We start from the raw sequence: 24,281 nt of genomic DNA, 5'->3' as shown, positions 1-24,281 counted from the left end.
ACTTTATTTTACTCCTGGCAGGCAGCAGGAACCAGATAGTTGAGAAGAAACATAGGGAACTAATAAATAGCATGGCGACCACCAATGAGTTATCGATGAAGCTCCTGATCGACACCAAGTCTCAGAAGGTGTGCTTTGCCGAGGCCGGCAGCGACGTCGTGGAGTTCCTCTCCGGCCTCCTCTCCCTGCCGCTGGGCACCGTGACCACCCTGCTCACCAAAGAGCGCATGGTGGGCAGCATCGGCAACGTGGTCGGCAGCATGGAGAAGCTGGACGCAAACTACAAGAGCAAGGAGCTGCGCCTCAGCCCGGAAGTTGGCCCTGCCATGCTCTCCCGCCTGCAGCAGCTGCTGAGCGCGCAGCTCACCAACGGCGATGTCACACACCGTAACACTAGAAACTCGTACAATGAGCATAGCAGTGAATACGCGGCCGCGATGCTCGCCCCCGCCAGAGCCTACGGGAACGTGGCTCCCGCCGCAGCAGCCACGACCACGGTGCTGCCTGCGTCCACATACACGGTCCGGGACGACCTCTCGGTGACGCCGGCGTCTTTTTTCACGACGATCCCTATGCTGGGCATCACGCGGTTTGCACAGTGCGGCGTCAAGGACTTCAGCGTGATGCAGGAGAAGACAGTGAAGATCGGCAAGGAAGAGGTACTTCTACTTGGTGTAGTGCCTTAATTTCTTCCGAGCCTTTGAACTTTAGGTGGTGATTTTTCCCTGAACTGAACCGATAATTGATTTTAATGCATTGGATTTTGAAATGTAGGCGCTGGGAATACTCGCTACTTCCCTCAAGTCGAAGACCGTCCTGACTGACGTCTTCCTGCTGAAGAAGAATGCTCGCTGCAAGAGAGAACCTCCTGAGGAAGTCATTCAGTTATGAACGAGTCCACAAACTTATTGATAGTGTTACGAGAGAAAGGAGATAGATTTCCATATGACTTTGTATTGTTATAGTAGTACTTGCTTGTTTAGCCGTGATGCTTCTTTGGTTTCTGTTGTGATTCTGCCAAAGTGCATATGAATTAATACAGGGACATTTCAATAATCCTAGTTACTACCTTTGCTTGGTGAGGAGCATTTTGTTAGAATTGCCAATTCACTCGAGATTTGAACTATGTTCCGACCATTTTAACTTTGTTTAATAATCCTAGTTACTACCTTTGCTTAATAAAGTTAGGGCAGGTTTTTCTCCGGGATTCCATTAATCAGTACAGAGCCATGAGGAGCAGAGGGATATAACAGAAAAGCAAGCTATCCTATTGCATGACCAATTTTGGAGCAAGACATATCAGCATATCTAGATACCACAGCCTTTTTTTTTTCTTGAATTATTTGGATTGCTTACCACATGTGTCACGTTGTCTCTAGATACCATAGCCTTTGCGCTTCATACCCAAGTTGACAGGAAGCACGCTCGGGATCAGGGGTTTAAAAGAAAAACCGGTTGGTGAGTAGGAGCTGCTGATGTAGTTCTCTGAGTCCATTCTCCATTCTCTATAGGGAAAATGCATATGCTACTTCCATATGATCAGTGGCAAATCCAGAAAAAAAAATGAAGGCTGGGCTCAAAGTTAAGTTAACGGCTAGAAAACTAAATCTTATTTTGAAGGTAAATAGACATTACCTCCTAATCATGTTGTCCAAATAAGCTCAAAATTTTCAGATTACTACTAAAAACATTACCTTTTTCACTTTTTTCAAAATTATCATTATCAAAATTTGAACCAAAAATCTGGATCTGTAGCAAACTAGCCAATATCACCTAATTTATTACCAAAATAAGCTCAAACTTTACTAACTAGATTACTATTTGGGAACATGCAGTATTTGCTGGATTTTTTGAAAAATATTTTTTTGAACCAAAACTTGGGTCTGTCTAGCAAAATAGCAAATATCTACCAACCTTGTTGTCCAAATAGGCTGAAATTTTCCCAGATTCCTACTGCAAACATGTACTACTACATGTTTGCAGTAGTAATCCAGTATAAGTATGACATATTGAGCCACTCCTTCTCATCCATTCATAAACGGGCCTTGACTAATTGGGCCCTCTATTGGCTTATTGGCTTGGGCTTCTTTACTTATTCCCTTCATCTTTAACTTGATATTTTATTTAGTACTATTCCTTTGACTTGTTGACCATGATGGCTTCCTTGGACTTTTTGTTAACCATGATGGCTCTCTTGGACTTCTGTTAACCGTCTTAGACTGGTGTTTATCAGCCATGTAGGACTAATGGGACCCACATATGCAATTAATTATTTCCCACAACAACTATTGTCTGTCCTCAGAATATCCAGGACCCGCCTTCAGTACTTCCCCCAATTCCCCAAGCAAGAGAATTGCAGAGTATACCTATTATCATTGAGTGCTTGTTTAAGAACGTGCTAAGCTAACTTCCATGTTGACCCCATGTTCTTGATGAACTAATATTGGATGCACTCCTTGTCCATACATATGTACTCTAGCCACTGCCATCCAACAAGTAGACAATGCCGACAAGGGATCTTCCTCCTAAAAAAAATCACATGGTCCAGATCTTCCTTCCGGAGTCCTAGGCGCTCCATCATGCACTCGGTGTCTTCCTTTCCCGAGGGACTAAAAGACAAACTTGTCGCGTGCCTCTGCCATAAAACCCTAATCAATCTACTATTTGGTGGAGAACATAAAACCTTACCATGACCATACCCCGGGTTTGTCAAGGTCAAGAAGCGGTTCGAGGACTACCCCTGAATCATGCTGAACGGAACCCTTGCAAGCCTAAAGGTATGTTTGGATTGTGTTCAAAAGTTACCCTACCAAAATTTTGGCCATGATGAAAACTTGGTATTTCTTTCGATCATGGCCAATTTTTTGGCATCCCAGTGCTCCTTGCCCCACTCTAGTTCAATTTTCCAAATCATGGGATAGCAAAAACTTGACCAAAATATTGGCAAGCCAAGGCTAAAACCAAACACATGGGAAATTGGTAGGAAAAGAAAATACTTAACACCGGTTAGACACCAACGAGAGAGCGAAATCCTAGTGAGAGGGGAAAATTGTGATCTTATGCTAGTCATCTCCCGTCACACATGTTGGGTAAAAAACTCCCTGACCACCCACTCCAACTGCATACACACCATCTTGAACATCGGTTAGTACTCCGGCTAGATCATGTATTAAGCCAATGCACACAACGGTATATAACATGCATAAAGAAGATATTTTGCCATTGAAATCAATATATCATCTCTACTTAGCCAAAGCGGTCATAATAAGACAAACGCTTTCACCCTTATTATAGTGCTAAACCTATTTGGTATCCCGTCAAGCCCGTGACTATATATATTAGCGTGTTAAACCTATTTTTACCATATACTTCCTGTGTCCTATAATATAAGAGTGTTTGTGACACTAGTGAGACGGAGGGAGTATCTAATTGTCAATGTGTCAGGTTTCATAAAAAAAAATTAGTGGGAATACTTGGAAGCAATGCATGCCAATTGTGCATGATTGCTAATTATCGGGAGGGACCGACAGCTAGCGGCGGCCCTGAATTGATTGAAATCAACTCGATAGGTCGTGATTGGAGGTTACTCCCTCCGTTTTGAAGATTTAGGTTTGTTCTAAGTAAAACTTCTTTAAATTTAATCAAGTTTATAGAAGAATTACTAATATCTACATCATCAAATGTATATAGTATAAAATTATAATTTACGAAGAATCTAATGAAATTAGTTTGATATAGTTGTAGATCTTGTTATATATTTTTCTATAAGGCCTGGTCATACATAGAGAAGTTTTTTTTAAGGGCAAAGCAAAGCTTTATAAATTAACGGTGTACGGGAAATCACCCGTAACACAAACAGCCACAGCAGGCGGTACATTCGAGTCCCACTCGATACAGCTATTGAAGCTACATGAGCGACCGAGTTTTGCTAATTCATGAGTTAATGGACTGGTTGGAGAATCACATCTTCAGCTGAAATTTGATATCCTCGATGATGGCCGCATGCGATGATGCGTCCACCTTCGTGAAGTCTAGCGCTTCTTGGAGTAGTTTGGAGTCCGTCTCAAAGATCGCCCTTAGTGCACCCACATCAACAGCCATCGAGATTGCTTGGGACATGACAATCACTTCTGCAGCAAACGGATCGGCGGTGTGTTCTGTGCGACCAGCTCGCGCCAGTAACACTTCTCCCATGTGACCCCGGATCACCACTCTCCACGTCATAAGATTCTCTCCTGGCGTGAAGGCACCGTCGAGGTTGATCTTCACTCTATCATGTGGCGGGGGCTGCCATTTGCAATCTGGAACGGGTTTTGTTTTCGTTGTAAACAGCTGCATATACTCCAAGGTGTTGCTCATGGCGCGCCTGATCAGATCGGCCACCTGGACAGGTAGTTCTCCCTCCCTGACTTTATTTCTATTATTCCACCAATGCCACCAGAAAGTGAGGATTTGCACTCGCGTGTTTTCATCTAGCCCCCATAGAAAGTCCTGCATTGCATGTACGGACGTAAACTGCTCTAGCTCAGCTCTGAATCGTTCCAGTTGCATGGCTCTCCAAGCTTCCTTTACGGATTTGCACTTGACAAAAAAATGAGCTCCATCCTCGTCCGCTCGACCACAAAATAGGCATTTTATGGACTCCAGTTTAACTCCTCGCCGGGTCAGATTTGTGCGAAGTGCCAAGGACTCATGTTTGATTCTCCAAGTGAACATTTGGATTTTACGCGGGCATGGCAGCTTCCAGATCCTCTTCCATGACTGTTCCGGGCTTCTCTCAAGGTTGCCAGCCGTCATGTCACTGCTCCCTGGTACCCCGCCCCGCTCTTCCCTCTCGATCTGAACCTGCAACTTGTACGCGCTCCAGACCGAGTGATTGCCTTTCTTGTCAAAGTGCCAAGCCCTGAAGTCATCCACCCCCTCCTGTAACGGGATTTTGAGGATATGGCTAGCATCATCCAGCCAGAAGGTTACCTTTACCAGGTCCTCGTCCCAAAACCCTGTGAGAGGGTTGATAAGTTCATTGACCGAGGTTAACAGGCTATGTCCTCTTGCGTGATGATTCGGCGAGACCATGCCCGGGGTATCCAAGGGTCAGACCAGATGTTCACGTTGGTGCCGTCTCTGATCCTCCATATGTAGCCCTTTTTTACCAATTCCAGGCCTTGGCACTGCTTCTAGGAGCTCACAGTGAGGGAAGTATCGGGCTTTGAGGATTCTGCCACACTATCCGGGTTTTGGAGTAGGCGCCAGCCTTGTCGTGAGAGCATAGCGAGATTGAAGTTGTGCATGTCCCGAAACCCTAAACCTCCCTCCGCTTTTGGTTTCGTCAAGGTGTCCCAACTGAGCCAATGCATTGTATTCTCCTTATCCTGATGACTCCACCAAAACCTCCCAATGAGTGTGTTTATCTCTTGGCAAAAAGTCTTTGTGAGATCAAAGCACGACATGGGGAAGGTCGGAATCGCCTGCGCCACGGATTTCACCAGGGTTTCTTTACCACTCTTCGCTAGTAGCCTTTATTGCCAACCATGAACTCGCCCACATAGGCTCCTTTTGATGTATGCAAAAGTGCGTCGACGGGACCGCCCAACGTGGACAGGAAGCCCAAGATAGCGATCCTTCCAGTCCTCACTGGTAATCTGAACCTCAGCCTTGACTTGATCCTTCACGGCCACGTCAGTGTTGGGCGAAAACATGATAGCCGATTTTTCATGATTGATGCATTGACCCGAACAATTTTCATACAACTATAGTATCTCATGGAGAGCAGCGGCTTCTTCCTGCTTTGCCTTCAGAAAAATCACCGAGTCACCGGTGAACAAAAGATGTGAGACACTGGGAGCATTTTGGCAGATCTTGACGCCACTAATTCTCCCCTGCTCCTCAGCTTCATGCAATAACGCAGATAAACCTTCAGCACAAATAACAAAGAGGTAAGGGGAGAGTGGATCCCCCTGCCTCAGCCCTCGTGTTGGCACAAATTGTTCAGTTAACACTCCATTCACTTTGATTTGGTATCAGACCGTTGTGACACATTTCATGATGAGTTCTACCCACCGTCTACGAAAGCCAAGTTTGCATAGCATTGCCTCAAGGAAACTCCACTCCACACGATCATATGCCTTGCTCATATCCGCTTTGATCGCAGCCACCCCTTCCTTCCCATTTTTCTTCTGCCTAAGAAAGTGAGAAGCTTCATATGCTATTAACACGTTATCTGTAATCAGCCTTCCGGGTATGAACACACTCTGGTTCTCTAAAATGATCTCTGGGAGCACCACCTTGAGCCTATTTGCCAACACTTTGGGCCGTACTATTGAGATTTCAGAAGCATATCAACGTGGGTCGTGGACCAGGCCGAGGGAAGCACATCAAACCAATATACGTGAAAGTGTTCCCTAGGAAAAAACTCACCGATCGCCTTCTCCTCCACATCGTCTCGCCGCCGCAGCACCCCCACCCCACCCGTCCGACGATGCCGCCGCCTGACGCGGCCACAGGCGCCCTCAGCACACGCGTCTGCGCCTTCAGGCTGCACCCCAACGTCGTCCGCAACTTCTTCGAGCACCACAGCCGCGTCAAGGACAGTAGCTCCTTGTCGTCGGAGGATGTCCCGAGGATGTCTGGGTGCGTCATCGGGATGAAGAGCAGGCGGACGGTTGAAATCGTGGACAGCCTGGACCTCCTGCTCGACCCCGTCTCAGGAACCCTCTGCCGCGCCTTGCTGGAGAAGAAGGAGCACTGTAAGCTGATAGGCATTTTCAGGATACCCAATTACCCAGCCTCATCAGAATCCTTCCAAGGGTTTTGTTGGGTTTGATGAGGCTTGCTTGTTGGGTTGTAGTTCTGCAGACAAGAAGCGCTTTCCTGGCTCCGTCGTCCTGGGGTGGTACTCTTCTGGGACTCGGAGCGCCGCCATGCAGGACACCGACATCCAAATCCACAAGGCCGTGAGTATTTACTTGAACAACCATTTATTTGTTCAAGTGCTTAATCCGTGTACTAACGCAAAGTTTCTTTGTAGCTCAGGCTACATGGAACCTCTTATCCTCAACCCTACAGCCTTGCTTTGAGATCCGTACTCTTCAACTAACTAACAACAACAAGATTTCTCTTTTTTGTTTCTCTAAAATGAAACAACTTATGAACTTCAAACTTTGCAGATCGAACAAACATTAGGACATTAATGTGTGAAAAAACTTTCAGATTTTTTGGTCTGATATAAATATACAAAATGAGATTTTGTTTGAATAAAAATATTATTTTAAGTATTTAAAATGCATGAAAAAATCTGAAAGTTTTTTTCCAGATTATAGTTAGAATGTATTGTTGTTCTGCAAAAATTGAAGTTTATATGTTGTGTCATTTGAGAGAAACAAAAAAGATAAATGCGCCTGCATGGATCGCGATGCATAAATGGATGGCAAAGATAAGGGATACCATGTAGCCTGAGCTACAGAAAACCACACTAATGCACACTGTGCAATACCTTTTAATCGTTGACCCCCTGCATATATAGACTTCTAATACTATTTTTATCTAGTTGATGGATGCTAAGGGAAGAGCTTTTTATCTTCTATTAGATCCTGCAATCAAGCCCCCCCAGATGGATCTCCGTGTATGTATTTATGACTCTGGTGAGTGAAGTTTCGAACCATTGAATGTATTGCAATTGACTTCTTTTGATCCTTAGTCTGATCTACCCTGAATGTGTCATCCTATTAGCTTCAAGGATTTTATATGTGCTGCATTGACTGCTAGAGGTTTGATTATGGGTATACATCAGTTATGCATGCACAATGCAAGTAACTTTTGTGAATCGTTGTCTAGCACTGGACATCTTATTTGGATTGCTACTGTTTTTTTTTATGACGAAAAACAGCGAGCGCTGATTTCATTTCATTAAGAGAAAGGCCAAGAAGGCCAGGGGTTACAAGTAAAAGTTAGAAGCTAAAATGTACAGTACGATGGGGTTAGTAGTGAGTAGTCTGTCTATGCTTCAATCGGGGGGAAACCACATTGCCCTCACCAAGCCTGCATTGGACTATTGACGTAGTTCGTCGTTGATCAGTAAGATGACGGTAGTTCATCTTATTGAATTGTTACTGTTATATTCTAAAAAAAAGAAAATTGCTAATGTTTTAGAGCAACAAATGATATTTGTTTAGTCGCCTAAAGATGTACTCTTGAAATGACGATGTTTCCTACTTCATATATAAGCTAAATCCTCTTTCCACTTACTTTGTTATGATATATACTGCCTTTTCCTACAAATGTTCATTTATCTATTTGCTAAGTTCCTTCCCATATGCCATTATTTAGCCGCATTATGTTCTAGTCTGATACACATAGCATAGCACTAAGTTCTTACCTCACAAGTGTTTTGCATTGTGCTAATGTTCTTATCTAGTTTTCTTTCGTGTATTTATGATGCTAATACTTTTTTTTATCTTCTGTAACTTTCAAGTGTTGTGCGCTACCGATGGGAGTCCTCAGCTCAACCTTGTCAAATTTAACTGTACAATTGAGGTTGGTGTTCTCCTCAAGTGTTTGTTTAGTTATAGGTATTTGCTAATACAAGCATATTTGATTAAAGATTTTAGAGCCGGAGAGGATATCTACAGACCGTGGCACTGGTTTCAAACGATGTTTCCTCTGTCCAAACCGGGCCCTTTATGATGTGAATCTACTGCCTCTTGAAAAAAAGTAAGTGCATACTTTCTTTCCTTCCTCTGAGATATGGCTTGAACTGCATTATACATAATGTGATATTGGCAAATGGTTGCTACATCCCTAAATATGCCACCATCTTTATGCCCGAAAATGGAAGAATAGTGATGATTAACCCTCCTAATCTCATGATAGTGAGAGGGCGGCGGGAAGCTATTATGATTCTTTGGTCGTTGGCAATTTCATTGAATTGCTTTGGTCTTACTTGCACTTGCAGAGACGGTGCACCTCCTAAGCATCATTCATTTAGGATGATGCTGCTTGAAACTCCGTCAGGTTTTGCCATGTTCAGTGTTTCAGCGCGATTTCTTCAGTACCCTGAGGTACCGCACTGTCCTCCAGGCTCCGGCCTGGTGTGATTTATAATCCATTTTCCTTCCCTTAAATATGAGCCCTACACCTTATCCCTCATAGATTTTTCTTTTGTTTTTACAGGAGATATGGGCACTAGTAGAAAAAGGGTCAAACGTGAAGCACATTAGTGCCGGTTTGAATTTGAGCCGGCACTAATGGTATCATTAGTGCCGGTTCGAACGACTATGCATTAATGCCGGTTCGTGTTGAACCTTTAGTACCGGTTCGTGCCATGAACCTGTACTAAAGGGGTGATGGCAGGCTGACGTCAGGCTGGGGCCCCACGATCACCTTTAGTACCGGTTCATGGCACAAACCGGTACTAAATGGCTAACCTTTAGTACCGGTTTGTGCCACGAACCGGCACTATAGGGCAATTCTCAAACTCTACCCCCCCCCCCCCCCCCCCCCCCGTGTGTCGCCATTTCAGTTCTGAAAAAATCAAAAGAAAATGATAAAAACTTCAAAAAATAAAATCCTTCGAGAGGTAGTTATATTACTACATCTACTAGTTAGGAAATTTTGAAAACTTAAATTTTGGAGATCGCCTACGGCCTGTTTGCAATTTTTTAGTATCCTCAAATTTCAAAAGGAAAAAAAGATATGGTCAAATTTTAGTTTTTTTAATTTTTTTTGTTAAATCTGGTCAAACTACTTATTCAAGAAGTATTAATGTTACTACATAATTATTCAAGAATATTAGTGTTACTAAATAATTATTTCAATTTTGGTCAAATCTGGTCAAACTATGGTCAAACTGTGGTCAAACTATGGTCAAACTCATTCAAGAAATATTAGTGTTACTAAATAATTACTGTTTTTTAGAATAATAGTTTCAAAATCAAATAGTGAAATGTGTGACTTCATGCTCAAGCTAAACTCCTGAGGGTTAATAGGATTGGCATCTTACTATTGTCAGGAAAACAACAAGTGCAGACTTGGAAACGAAGGAGAATAGAACCCGAAAGTTAAGCGTGCTCGGGCTGGAGTAATGAGAGGGATGGGTGACCGGTCGAGAGGTTAGATGATTTGGAATGAGTGGTCCACACTTGAGCAGTTAAGAGAGGTGATTAGAGACTAAATCACCAAATAATTCAGAAAAAATAAAAATCGAAAAAAATAATCAAATTTTTTTTCCAAAATTTTTTAAATTTTTTTTTAAAAAAACCATTAGTACCGGTTGATAACACCAACCAGTACTAAAGGTCCCCCATACCAGGGCGCGAGCTCACGTCACGTGGTGGCACTTTAGCGCCGGTTCGTGCCGAACCGGTACTAAAGGGGGGGCCTTTAGTGCCCATCAATTAGTGCCGGTTATGGAACCGGCACTAAAGACCCTTATGAACCGGTTTTAAAGCTCCGTTTTCTACTAGTGGGGCATCGTTTACTCGTCTAAGTGATGCACATGATGTACAGTATAGCTCCTGAATTTACTTCTTTCAGTGCTAAATTGTTTTTTTATGTTCTCAGTCTCTTAACTTTTAGGTTGTTTATTCTAGTTTTTGGACTGTTGTTGGGCATTTCCTGTTTTGTGCTCTTTTAGAGTACATGTTGCCGTCTGCAAGCCTTTAACATTTTGATGGGTTGACCACCTGAAATTACTTATTTCAATGCATATTTGTTCATTTGTGTTCTCGGTATCATACATTTTAGTTCATTTGAAATTTAGGTAGTTTATTCTAGTTTTTGGACAGTGTTGGGCCTTTATTATTTTGTGCTCTTTTACAGTTTTACTGTACATATGTTGCGTTCCAATCCTTTAATAGATGTGTTCCACACCATCCTATTTGCAGGCTATCTCCACCCTTGGTTTCATTAAGGTTGATAACAAATCTATTGCCTGGGATAGTGTTGTTGGTCCCGGTAAGGATCTGGAAAATTTCATCCCAAAATTCAATTTTATACAACCGTTGATCGTTCCGGACGCACAACTTAAGTATGTTTTTTAGAACAAACTTGTGAGTTAATGTTTACCCTAATCTACTCTATTGTTGTATTTCCTTAATTCTTTTATTTTAGTGTACACTAGTAGAAAACAGGGCTTTGGTCACGGGGCAATATTCACATTAGTCCCGGTTCAGTCACGAACCGGGACTAATGTGAGCATTGGTCCCGTTTCGTGCGGCTAAGGCTTTAGTCCCGGTTCATCTGAGCCCTTTAGTCCCGATTTGAGACATGAACCGAGACTAAAGGGTGCGATGCCCCACAAACCGGGACTAAAGAAGGGTGCGATGCCCTTTAGTCCCGGTTTGTGTCTCAAACCGGGACTAAAGGTCCCATTTTCAAACTCTACCCCCCTGTGGATCGCCTTTTTTGTTTTGAAAAAATCAAAAGAAAATGATAAAAATTTCAAAAAATAAAATCCTTCGAGAGGTAGTTATATTACTACATCTACTAGTTAGGAAAATTTAAAAACTTAAATTTGGACATGTTTTGCAAAAAATCTAGGAAAAATGTAAAACGGCTATAACTTTTGCATACGATGTCGGAAAAAAACGTATAATATATCAAAATGTTCGGAACGAAAATCCGCATCCGTTGGAGACTGCCTACGGCCTGTTTGCAAATTTTTAGAATCCTCAAATTCTAAAAGGAAAAAAAGTTATGCTCAAATTTTAGTTTTTTTGAATTTTTGTTAAATCTGGTCAAACTACTTATTCAAGAAGTATTAGTGTTACTAAATAATTATTCAAGAATATTAGTGTTACTAAATAATTATTTCAGTTTTTTTTGAATTTTGGTCAACTATGGTCAAACTGTGGTCAAACTACTTATTCAAGAAATATTAGTGTTACTAAATAATTATTGATTTTTAGAACAATAGTTTCAAACTCAAATAGTGAAATGTGTGACTTCATGCTCAAGCTAAATTCCTGAGGGTTAATAGGATTGACATCTTAATATTGTCAGGAAAACAATAAGTGCAGACTTGGAAACGAGGGAGAATAGAACCCGGAAGTTAAGCGTGCTCAGGCTGGAGTAGTGAGAGGATGGGTGACCGTTCGGAAAGTTAGATGATTTGGAATGATGAGGGATGATTAGAGATTAAAGGTTAAATTGAGCAGTGATGAGGGGTGATTAGAGATTAGAGGTTAAAATAATTCAGAAATTTAAAATTCAATTTTAAAAAAAAAATCATAAAATTTCCTTTAATACCGGTTGGTGTTACCAACCGGGACTAAAGGTGGACCTCCAGGCAGCGGCCACGTGGAGGGCCTTTAGTCCCGACCCTTTAGTACCGACCCTTTAGTCCCGGTTCCAGAACCGGGACTAAAGGCCCTTATGAATCGGGACTAAAGGCCCTTTTTCTACTAGTGGTAGTGATTAATATTTACCTTATTATATTATATTGTTATATTTGTTTCTTCTTCAGAAACTCATTTGTTGGCTTGATGCACGCATTGTTCGTGAGATGACGTGGAGACTAAAGTATGTCCTGGGTGAATTTGTACCTGAAGAAAAGGACAATCTAACTAATGAATATCATCTTCCGCTGAGCAAGGAATTGGAGAAGAAGGTAAAAGCATGTGGATTCAGTGTCTCACCACGAACGGTAAGTTTTCTCCCCTTGCTACTATACATACTGCTATGGGAAAGTAATGGCTACACCCAAGTCCGGTGCACCTCATGATGAACTGTAAAAAAAAAACTGAAACTTCGTGGCATTGATTATGAGCAAATGTTTTAGGTGCTTGCAAAGCTTGATGGCCAAATAACATCAAATGCTCTCCATACAAACAAAATACAAAATATGGTCAAACAATGCACATATGTTTGAGCACATTTTGTTTTGTTTTGTATAGATCTCTTCGGATGTCACTTGGCCACCAAATTTTGCAAGCACCTAAGACATTTGGTCATAATCGAAGTTGCAATTTTTTAGAGTGATTTTTCAATACGTCAGGTAGATGCACCTCCGATACACCTACAATCGGAAACATAGCAAAACAAATCAAAAAATAAATCTGAAAATTTGTAGTTTCGATTTTGGCCAAATGTTTTAGGTGCTTGCAAAATATGGCGGCCAAATGACATCCGAGGAACTCTGTACAAAAGAAAATTATGCTCAAAGATATGTGCACTGTTTGAAAAGAATTTCTATTTCATTTGTACAGAGATCATTTGATGTTATTTGAGCACCAAACATTGCAAGCACCTAAAACATTTGTTCATAGTCAATGCTATGAAGATTCAGATTTTTGTTTAATATTTGTTTTGATTTTATTACTATTCATCACGTGGGTCCATCGAACTTGGGTGTAGCCACTACTTACTGTCGATCGTGGGTGTAGACGGGGGTGCATCTACCTGGGGTATAGAAAAACCACTCTCGACTGCTATTGTGTGTTGCATTGCCGTATCTATAACTATAATTAAAGGTTTAGATAAGCAAACACAAAGTTAGAGACTGTAGATTACACCTATAGATAGTGAATGAACTAAACTAAGAAATAAACATGAGGGTAATAAAATACTAGTCCTTTTAAAGTGACAACGATCCACAGTTATTACCTTCCTTAAGCAAATCAACTCCTGAAAACTTTAGTAGGGTTTTCATGTACCCCTGTAACAACTTCACACACAAGATCCATTAAAAATAGAACTTCACAGACAAGATCACGAGTTCACCACGTAACACAAGCCCCTTGCCTTCGAAGGAACAAATTATCCATAAGACTGACGTTCTTTTCTACCCCCACACACATACTGCATGCAGTAAAGTTAATCTATGTGTTGTTCTCGTGTTTCATTGTTACTGAGCCCACTTACAAACTGCAGTGATTTAGGGGTGTTTCACTGTTATGCATCACTTTGGTTATTGAAAGCATGATAATAACCGACGCGCGCCTAAAAGAAATTAACCATTATTTGTGACGTTCCTTTCAATTCCTAGAGAGTCCGTTTCTGTGCATACATTAGTGGAGGTAATGGCATTAAGCATGAACAAAAAATCCGACTAACCTCCCAGCCTGGTAATACACGCATTTGCGAATTTTTTGGTTAATTCATTTCAAAAGCAACTAATATATCATATTCAGATATGAATTAATTATCATGACCCTTAATATATTTTAATTGCATTGATAATTAATTTCACTTGGGAGTTCATGGCGATGTTGTCAACCTCCTTAATTCATTTTGATTGCATTGATATTAATGTAACTTGGGAGTTTATTATTTAAAAAAAGTTGTCGTTGCACAAGATATATGAGAACCAAGCTGAAATGTGCAAAGAAGGTTGATCCTTGGTTTCTGCACTATGTCTACTACTCTACGTTGATGTTAATTTGTATCAGTGCATATAGCTTGCTCATAAATTTTCTACATTTGTTACATATTTTTTGTTGACCTTGCAAAAGCATATTTACTGATTGATGATTATTTGTAACATATATGTAGGAAGGATGTCAATACTCTTTTTTAGTCTTGGAAGGTTTCCTAGAAAAACAATCCACATTTTTTATTACAAATTGTCTAATCAAGCTATCTATGTGAAATTTAAGGGTTGATGTTTTTAATAGGTTAGCATCACATGTCTTAACCTGCGGTGCTTATATCTCCTTTTATCTTATCGATTTCAGATTGTCAGAGAGTTTATAACCACTATTGGTTACATGTACATACTAGAATTAACTTCAGATAGTCTCTTTGTGTTCTTGCACCATAAATTTAATGACTGCTTTTATGGGCGTCGCATGTCTGACCTCGAGTTTGCAAAAGCTATTGCAGACCGTCTCCATTTCTCTGAGGTTAGTGGAGTTGCTGCAAACGATAATTCAAGTGATAATTAAGTGGTTATTGACGAACAAGACATGTTTTCTTTGTTTGGCACAGGAAATTATACCAAACTATGGCGAGTATAGCAAACAAGATATACTGAGATTCACCGAATTTATTTTGGCAGCTCCTGATTTGAAAAATGATGCTATGTCACATCTCAAGCTAATGGAGGCAGCAGCTAGTGAAGATCCTTTGGCGGTTCCTGACAAGAAAAATTCATGTCTCAGAAAAGAGGAAGATGATAGACCCAAGGTTTGTGCTTGATGTGCTTCCCCCTGTTACATTTTTTTTCTCCTGATGATACCTGACACAAACACCATCTATGCAGAAGCCAGGGACAAGGAAGAGGAGAGCAGCTGAAAGTGCGTTCAAGATGCATGCTTCCAATAAGAAGGCAAAGGTCGCAACACCGCCGAGCCAGAAGACAGGTGTGAAATGCCAAGTTTGTGGCGTCTCCATTGTAATCTACGCGGCTTTGGTGTTTGATTATATGCGTTTCTTGCAGGTGACAACAAGGGGGCTGTCCATGTGGCGACCTTGCACCCGGCAAAGAAGATGGGCAAGACCCTTGCAAGTAAGGCTGGACAGAAAGCTTGGGGCTCAAGGCTTTCGAGGCACAGCTGGGTTTGGCTCGGGCTCGGCCCGGCTCGAAGGTCCAACAAGCCAAGCGCAAGCCTCCGACCAAGCTCGTGAGGCTTGACAAGCTGGCTAGTTGAAGCTCACAAGCTGGATTGAGGGTCGACGCACACAAAAAATGGCACAAACTTTGCTAAAAACTAGCAATACACGCCCATATATAGGACAATACAGGAATTTATTGATCAACAATTCACATATTTAAAAGAAAAATTAGTTCAATATGGTAACGTTCATACATGCGCTTGTCCATCAAATTTTCTCAAGTCTCTCTCAACAAGGACAATTCAAGAAAAAGATCATCACTATATTATCTTGTTCTCATTGTCGGTCATATTATATTTTTCACCCATTTCTTGTATTGGGTCAGTAGATCACACAACACCTGGTGGTTTGCCCCATCTCTGTTTTTGCAGATTAGAATCAAATATGTTTGCTAGCCTATAATCAATTCTTTAGTCAAATGACCCGCAATGAAAGAAGCGTCTCATACAAAAATCCAACGGAGTGAAATCAATGAATACCGACTATTCTTTGGTGTCATGGAGACACTAGCCGTTTTCCACGCCTCCCATAGTAGAGGTGTCGCTTAGCTTTTCCTTCATCCCATTGTTTTACTACTGTCGCGTTTCAGCTTATTCATTGTGACCTTTGGACTTCACCCGTTGTAAGTTTTTTCAGCTACCAGTACTATTTAATAATTCTTGATGATTACACACATTTTTCATGGTCGTTTCCCCTACGCTCCAATTGGACACCTCTCTCACCCTACGTCGCTTTTTTCGCTTGTCCAAAACCAGTTTCATGTTCTTATTAAAAGCATGCAATATGAAAATGGTGGTGAGTTTATTAATGGCTCCTTACGTGACTTTTTCTCTACTCATGGCATCACTTATGGCTTCTCTTGTCCACATACCTCACCACAAAATGGGAGGGGCGAAAGCATGATTCACACCACAAATGATATCGCTCGTACTCTTCTTCTTCAAGCCAACCTAACACCTCCCCTTCGATGTTTTGAAAAAACACACCTCCTTTTGGGTTAAGGCCCTTCACACCGCCACACACCGCTTCCGCCTCTGTTCGTCACACGGCACCATACTTTCTTGTATATGGCTAGCATCCACACTACGATCACCTACGTCTTTGGGTGTCTATACTTCCCTAACTTGTATGCCACATCACCACATAAGCTCACTCATCCACATCCGACACGGATCCCACCCATCCACATCCGACACGCACGGCTTCCACCAGTCTCCACCCGACACGACCGGATCCAATCCGCCTCGTGCTCATCTGCCTCGACACTATAGCAAGTTTAATTCACCGTGGAAGCCAATTCACCTGTAGATGCAAGCAGTTTAATTCACCATGAAAGCAACGTATTTATCCATTGGAAACGGCGAGAACAATCAAATTAAAATTTCTTCTTTTTCGGAGGGATTGCAGGCTATTTATAATTATAAGAATCGAATGTGTTTGTTTTTATGTTATTTTGATCCTTTTTGTTTTACGAGATTTTTGCTAAAGTTTCATTTACGCCTAATTAACATCGAGTAGCCTTAACGTTAATGGCGAGGTTCAAAAGAGGAAAGGCTTGCGGTGGATACCTAGGCACCCAGAGACTACTAAAAAAATAATAAAACAAGAAAAAAATTTGAACGATTAAATTACCCACGCCTGTATTGCAAATACGCAGTCACGAATAATCCCGCTATTACTTTTTTGTTAAGGAAGCCAATCTAAATAATAATGGAACAATATTTGCTTCCCAAGGAAGAGGACCGCCTGCTAACCATCGGAGCTAATCCCATGAAATATGGTAACAAATTACTGTAGAAGATGTGATTTACGCAAGCAGTTATGGAAAGAAAATCGCTGTTACTAGTGTCTATCCAAACAAACAGCATGCCTAGGCATCGGAAAAAAATTCGGTGGAGACCGGCTGCAAACCTCCTCCTGTGCAGCCCCACCTTCGATGCGCGCCACGTGGACAAGCTCAGCATCGTATGGATCGTCTCCGCATCAGTTCCCAAGCGTTGCGCAGCTCCCGGCTTGGCTCGGCTCCTTTGTTAGCGTTGGGGATTCGATCACTGCCGCGACCGGTTCACGAGCGCGCCGCCGCTGCCTGGATTCGCCTCCTCTGCCGCCTGACTTCGCCCCCGCCGTCGCCTGCAGTCGCCTCCATCAACGCCGTCCGTCTCGGAAACTCCCGCCGGCAAGGATAGTTTCCCCACCCAGCTGTCCACCTTCCGTACTCAAGTGCTTGCTATGTATATATGCCGCTGTTGTTGCTTTTGCTGGCGCTGGCTTGTCTAGTATATCCATACAGCACTTGTCAGAGCAAATACCTTTATATCGATTCATTTTCACCCATTGCAGTTCAACTGTATGCACTTTTTTTTGCACCAACAGTGGTAGTTGAAAAGAAAAAATATCGTAATATTTAGTACATACTCCCTCCATTAATTCCAATGCTACTCATGATTTTGGAAGATTATGTATATTGGAATATATCCATCATGTAGGAGGACCTTATCATGTTTTGGATTTCAATTGGTACTGATTGATAGTGTTCTGTCACCGTATACAATGTTTGGAAGATGTTGATCTATTATGTATATGTGCATTGTATCGACCATTTTAGATGATGGACACAACTGTGAACATAGTTTTAGTTATAGGAAATGAAACAAGTAATGTCAATATCTCATAATTCATGAACTGAAAGAAAAAGTTGTCACACTTAATGGCAGAAAGAGACAATTAGAAGCACAAGTTAATCATCTACATGACCAAAATATGTATGTAAATATTCTTACTTGTACACTTATTATATCATCACTGAATTTTGATAACGCATTAGTTATCACTTGCACTGCACACTCAAACTTCCTTCTAAGGGACAGCTTTTCACTGCAATGAAGCGAAGAAATCTGCTATGGGTCCAAAGTCAAGGTGTGATTTATACTACTGTTGGTCCAGAAAATGGTCGAACTTATGGTTTGCGGAAGGTATGTTGTGTCCAGTCTGGGTTCTCCAAGCCACCTACTATTTGCAACTTCACCTACAGAGGGAGACATTGTGGATCAAGCCTGCTGATATATTGATCAAATAGTATAGATAATTACTTTTGTCGAGATCAAATTATACATGTACAGAGATTTCTTATTGACAGGTTGAAATGTCAACGTATGATGTATGCAATGAGCTATTTGTAGATTGGGTCACAGGATCAAGTTTCAAGATTTGTGGACTGATGGTTTAGAAGATATGTATTCCAAGTTGGTTGTCCTGAAAGGCTGACATGATTCATAGTTGAGTCTTGCTCTTAGCCATCTTAGTGAGGTTTCCTCAAGACAAAAATGTTTATAGAGTAATATAGGATGAAAAAGTTCTTGCTCCAGTAAAATTGTATGATTTTTGTGCTTTTGGTTTGGAAGCTACAAAAACAATGAAGGAAAATTGTCTGAATTTTCAAACAGATTGTGTTCTTTTACTTGAGTTGAAGTCCTACTTAATCAAAAGACAAGAATAATATCCTCCATAAAGTTGTAGCTCATTTTGTGAAGTTTCGAAAAAATGAATTTATTTGGAATCTTGATTCTATAGATTAAAAGATACTCCCTCTGTAAAGAAATATAAGAGCGTTTAGATCACTACTAAAAGTACTTCTATATGAATAGCAGATCAGAGAAACAGTCACACTTTTTACCATCAAATTGAAGATTTCAAATCATCCATATATATGTGTTAGATAAAAAAAATACATTGTACATTGCCAGGGAGAGAAATCAACTCTAGATTCCTACAATATTTGTCATAATTCAACTCCAAAGTTGCAAGACCTAACATTTAGTCTATCTAAAAGTTGACGAAATCAACAATAATTCCATCTTCTACAATGGTTTCCACGACAGTTTTGTACTTGAGGGTCTTCGTCTAGGAGACTGTAACGCCCTTGATGCGGCTATAGCTCCTACGTGTCGAGGCACGACTTAGAGACATAACCGCATTGAAAGCAATGTCGCAAGTTAGGCAATCATCACAACATCCCATGCAATATATAATAAAAGGGGGAGGTACATAGTTGGCTTACACTCGCCACGTCACGTCAAAGTACATAAATAACATCCATCATTCAAACACTCATGGCCCGACTACGGCGCCAAAATAAAAAAAAAGAACCCAACATGCGACAAGGCCCCGAATCAAACCCCAACTAGGCACCACTACTGATCATCAGGAAAAGACACGTAGTAACGCTGAGAGTCTTCGTCGAACTCCCACTTGAGCTCGTACTCGTCACCTGGAGCGGAATCACCTGGACCTGCATCTGGAGTTATAGTATCTGTGAGCCACAGGGACTCAGCAATCTCGCACCCTCGCGATCAAGACTATTTAAGCTTATAAGAAGGGGTAAGGCAAATATATGTGGAACTGCAGCAAGCGACTGGCATATGTGGTGGCTAACTTATACGCAAAAGAGAGCGAGAAGAGGGGGCAAAGCGCGAGCGAGAAACTAGAGAGCAACCTGCGCAAATATTACTCCAACACCGTGTCCACTTCCCGGACTCCGCCGAGAAGAGGCCATCACGGTAACACACTCAGTTGATTCATTTTAATCAATTAAGGTTCAAGTTATCTACAACCGGACATTAACAAATTCCCACCTGCCCATAACCGCGGGCACGGCTTTCGAAAGTTCAATCCCTGCAGGGGAGTCCCAACTTAACCCATGACAAGCTCTCACGGTCAACGAAGGAATAGACCTCCTCCCAAGACGTTCCGATCAGACTCGGTATCTCGGTAATTCAAGACAACTCCGACAATGGTAAAACAAGTCCAGCAACACCACCCGTTGTGCCGACAAATCCCGATAGGAGCTGCACATATCTCGTTCTCAGGGCACACCGGATAAGCTAAGCGTACGGGAGCCAACGTAACCCAAGTTGCCGAGGGACGGCCCCGCACGGTGCTCTAGGTTGGACCAACACTCAGAGGAGCACTGGCCCGGGGGGGTAAAATAAGATGACCCTTGAGTCCATGAAACCCAAGGGAAAGGCTAGGTGGCAAATGGTAAAACCAAGGTTGGGCACTGCTGGAGGAGTTTTATTCAAGGCGGACAGTCAAGGGGTTCCCATTATAACCCAACCGCGTAAGGAACGCAAAATCCGGGAACATAACACCGATATGACGGAAACTAGGGCGGCAAGAGTGGAACAAAACACTAGGCGAGAGGCCGAGCCTTCCACCCTTTACCAAGTATATAGATGCATTAAGATAACATAGCAATATAATGATATCCCAACAAGTAAATAAATGTCCCAACAAGGAACGGCTCCAATCTTCACCTGCAACTAGCAACGCTATAAGAGGGGGCTGAGCAAAGCGGTAACATAGCCAATCAACGGTTTGCTAGGACAATGGTGGGTTAGAGGCTTGACATGGCAATTTGGGAGGCTGATAAGCAAAAGGTAGGCATCGCAGCAATGGCATAGCAAAAGAGCGAGCAAACTAGCATAGCAAAGATAGTAGTGATTTCGAGGGTATGATCATCTTGCCTGCACAGTTGTCAGAGTTGACTGGATCCTCAAGAGCAAACTCAACGGGCTCCTCGTTAGCGAACTCGTCTTCCGGCTCTACCCAAACAAGACAAACAAGCAACAAGGATACAATCAACCACGTGCAAGAACAAGCAATATGATGAAATGATGATATGCTATGCGGGATGCGATGCGGGATGCAAAATGCAAGATATGACAGGAAATGCATGAACCTGGCCTCAACTTGGAATTCCAAGGGTGCCACTGGAAAGATGAGATGAAATCGCTTGAAAACAATATAAAGAACGCCGGAATCGGAGTTACGGTTTGAAAATGGCAAGCGATTCAAAAATGACACCGGTCTGCGATTTACAGCAAGTAGGCATCTAAATGCAATGAGATGAACATGCTACAGCACCCAAGCATGACAAAAAAATACATGGAAGGGATGTACACAAGATGCTTAACAAAAGTCTAGCACTGAGATACGGCCAATTCATCCATTATGAGGTTCAAACAAGCATGTCAAAAACGCAAATGCAAAACAGATTTCAGACTTAGTGAAATCAACACTTGTCTGAAATTTCAGATCACGAAGCCCTTTTCGGAGCAGCAAAACAACATGAAACATGACCTGATTAAGACAAGTAAGAACATGGCATGGAGCTAATCAACAAGCTTAACAAAATACCCAAAGTGACCTGGGGCCAAAAGGGTTCACAAAATATACTAACGGGCACACGAACATAGCTAAAACACAATCAGTTTTCAGACTTAGTGAAAACTGAGACATGCTGAAATATAACTCACGAAGGCACGTAAACAAGCTCGATGCACTCACCACGGTGCAAGTCATGGCAAGGCAAGCATACATCCATTAAGAAGGCATAAAATTCAAGCTATACATGGCAAGAACAATGGCATAGCATGCACGGATCAACCACAATAATATCGGCAAAATCGCAAACAAGTTGACGATCTGCCTAGATTCACAATGAAGCAAAAGTAGAGCTCGATTGACTCAAGCTAGGGTGCTCCATAATTGAAAACAAAGATATGAATGGATAGAGCATAACATGATTAACAAAACTCCTTTACTGATCATCCTCAAAAGAGGCACGGATCACTAGGAAATAGCATGAACATATGGCATCATGAACTAAATAATCCCAGACTTAGTGAAAACTACTAAGTCCCTGAAAACAGGTTTACCGGGTGCCTCACTTTGCAAGCTTGCACAAGTCACCACACACATCCTAAAAATGCATGGATTGCACCTCTGGATAGATGACAAAATGCTTAACAAAACATATGAAGGACTCACAGGCATATCATGCACACATTAATTATGGCAAAAATGACAAAAGTCTAAGATGAACTAGCAGATCTGACAATTAACTCACGAAGCCCTCTTTTAATAGCATTTCTAGCATCAAGATGAACTCAAATGAAAATGATGCAATGTAATGAAATAATGTACTTTCTGAGATGAACATTTTGATATGCTACATGCCCAAATCGGAGCTACGGATGCAAAGTTACGGAGCCGCGAACATGAGCATGTGAAGTAAAAATTCTGAGACTTAGTAAAAAAAACTATCCCGGATCAGATCTAGGGTTCCGGGCACGCAACCCGAGGCGCGGCCGGATCTGCACTGTAGCTCCTCGCCGGAAACGGTGCCTTGGCCGGAGGAAGACGGGCGGCCGCCGGAGGGAGGCCGCGGCCGGGGCGGATCCGGGCGACGGAGAGGCCGGCGTGGCCGGTGGCGGCGGGCGGCAACGGCGGGCGGCGGCGAAGCGGCAGCGGCGGGGCGGCGGCGCGCCGGAGGGGAGGCGGCTCAGGCGCCCAGGCGGCGGCGCGGGGGAGCAGGCGCGGGGAGGCGGGAACCTTGGGCGCCGGCGGCGACCGGGCCCACGCGGGCCGGATCTGGGCCCCGCGGGCCGCACGGAGAGAGAGAGAGCTGCCAGGTGAGGTGGCGGGCGCCTATTGGCTTGGAGCGGCGGCAGGGATGACGTGGAAGAGGACTAGGGCTTGTACCGCGAATGTTTCGGAGGGGATCACATATATATAGGTAGAGGGAGCTAGGAGAGTCCAAATGAGGTGCGGTTTTCGGCCACGCGATCGTGATCGAACGCTCTAGGACATGGAGTAGAGTTTGGTGGGTTTTGGGCCAAATTGGAGGGGTGTTGAGCTGCAACACACACGAGGCCTTTTCGGTCCCTCGGTTAACCGTTGGAGTATCAAACGAAGTCCAAATGATACAAAACTTGACAGGCAGTCTACCGGTAGTAAACCAAGGCCGCTTGGCAAGTCTCGGTCCAATCCGGAAATGTTTAATCCCCACACACGAAAGAAAGGTAGAAATGACCACCGAAGGAGAACGAAACGCCGGAATGCAAAACGGACAACGAGGAAAATGCTCGAATGCATGAGACGAACATGTATGCAAATGCAATGCACATGATGACATGATATGAGATGCATGATAACGACAACAAAACACGAAGACAAAGACCCAAACCCGAGAAATAAATATAACTTAACGCCGGAAACTGCAAGAGTTGGAGTACAAATTGGGAAAGTTACATCCGGAGTGTTATAGAGACGGACGGTGAAGCTTTGTTGTTGCGCAGCGAGGAGGCCTCCCCTTTGTTCTTCCGCCGCCGAGGCTCCCGCCTCTAGGGAGGGCTCCGTCGATGTCAAAGATAGCCACCCTGCTTACATATGCTTTCATCCTTGGGCCAAGAGTAGAATCTTGAGAAACCTTTTATATCTCGGCCTCGAGCTCACTTTGATTCATTCAGAAGATGTCCTTCCAACCAGGCTTAAACATCTTGTAACTCTAGTCAAAGTTTTTCTCAAATTGACTTTATACAGGGCAAAGAGAAGAAAATGTCAGCGAAATAAAAATCCGATCCTCAAAACTGTACCATGCTAAGAAACCATTGGGTCCATATTGTCAGTTTTAGTTGTTGCAAAGAAACGCATTTTATACTTTTGCCATCTTCTTTGCCCTAAGCTGAAATCTACTCTAATATTTCCCCTTATCCATGTAAACCATCGAACCAACATGCGACTTGTCAATACAAACTGTAATCTTGTAAATTCTATACAAAGGTTTCTCTTTAAAGAACTCAACAAAATGTATTTTAACGATACTTCATGGGTATCTGAAAATGCATATATAATAGCTCTCTTTTTATTTATGATACAGTTACAAATGCAGT

The 24,281-nt window shown here is 42.5% G+C and overlaps 1 protein-coding gene across 1 annotated transcript; it reads left to right on the top strand.

Annotated features, from left to right (window-relative positions):
* The first annotated feature begins 27 nt into the window (after window positions 1-27).
* On the top strand, window positions 28-891 carry LOC125546643 (uncharacterized). The gene is made up of 2 exons (XM_048710820.2): window positions 28-659; window positions 775-891. Exons 1-2 carry the CDS (start codon window positions 72-74, stop codon window positions 889-891), a joined length of 705 nt encoding a protein of 234 aa, XP_048566777.2. The 5' UTR covers window positions 28-71.
* Window positions 892-24,281: the final 23,390 nt, after the last annotated feature.

Source organism: Triticum urartu, chromosome 3A (genome assembly GCF_056163025.1).
Source record: "Triticum urartu cultivar PI428250 chromosome 3A, HENAU_Tu73, whole genome shotgun sequence".
NCBI lineage: Eukaryota > Viridiplantae > Streptophyta > Magnoliopsida > Poales > Poaceae > Triticum > Triticum urartu.
The sequence above is the reverse complement of the archived record's forward strand: the minus strand, read 5'-3'. Positions and strand labels throughout refer to the sequence as shown.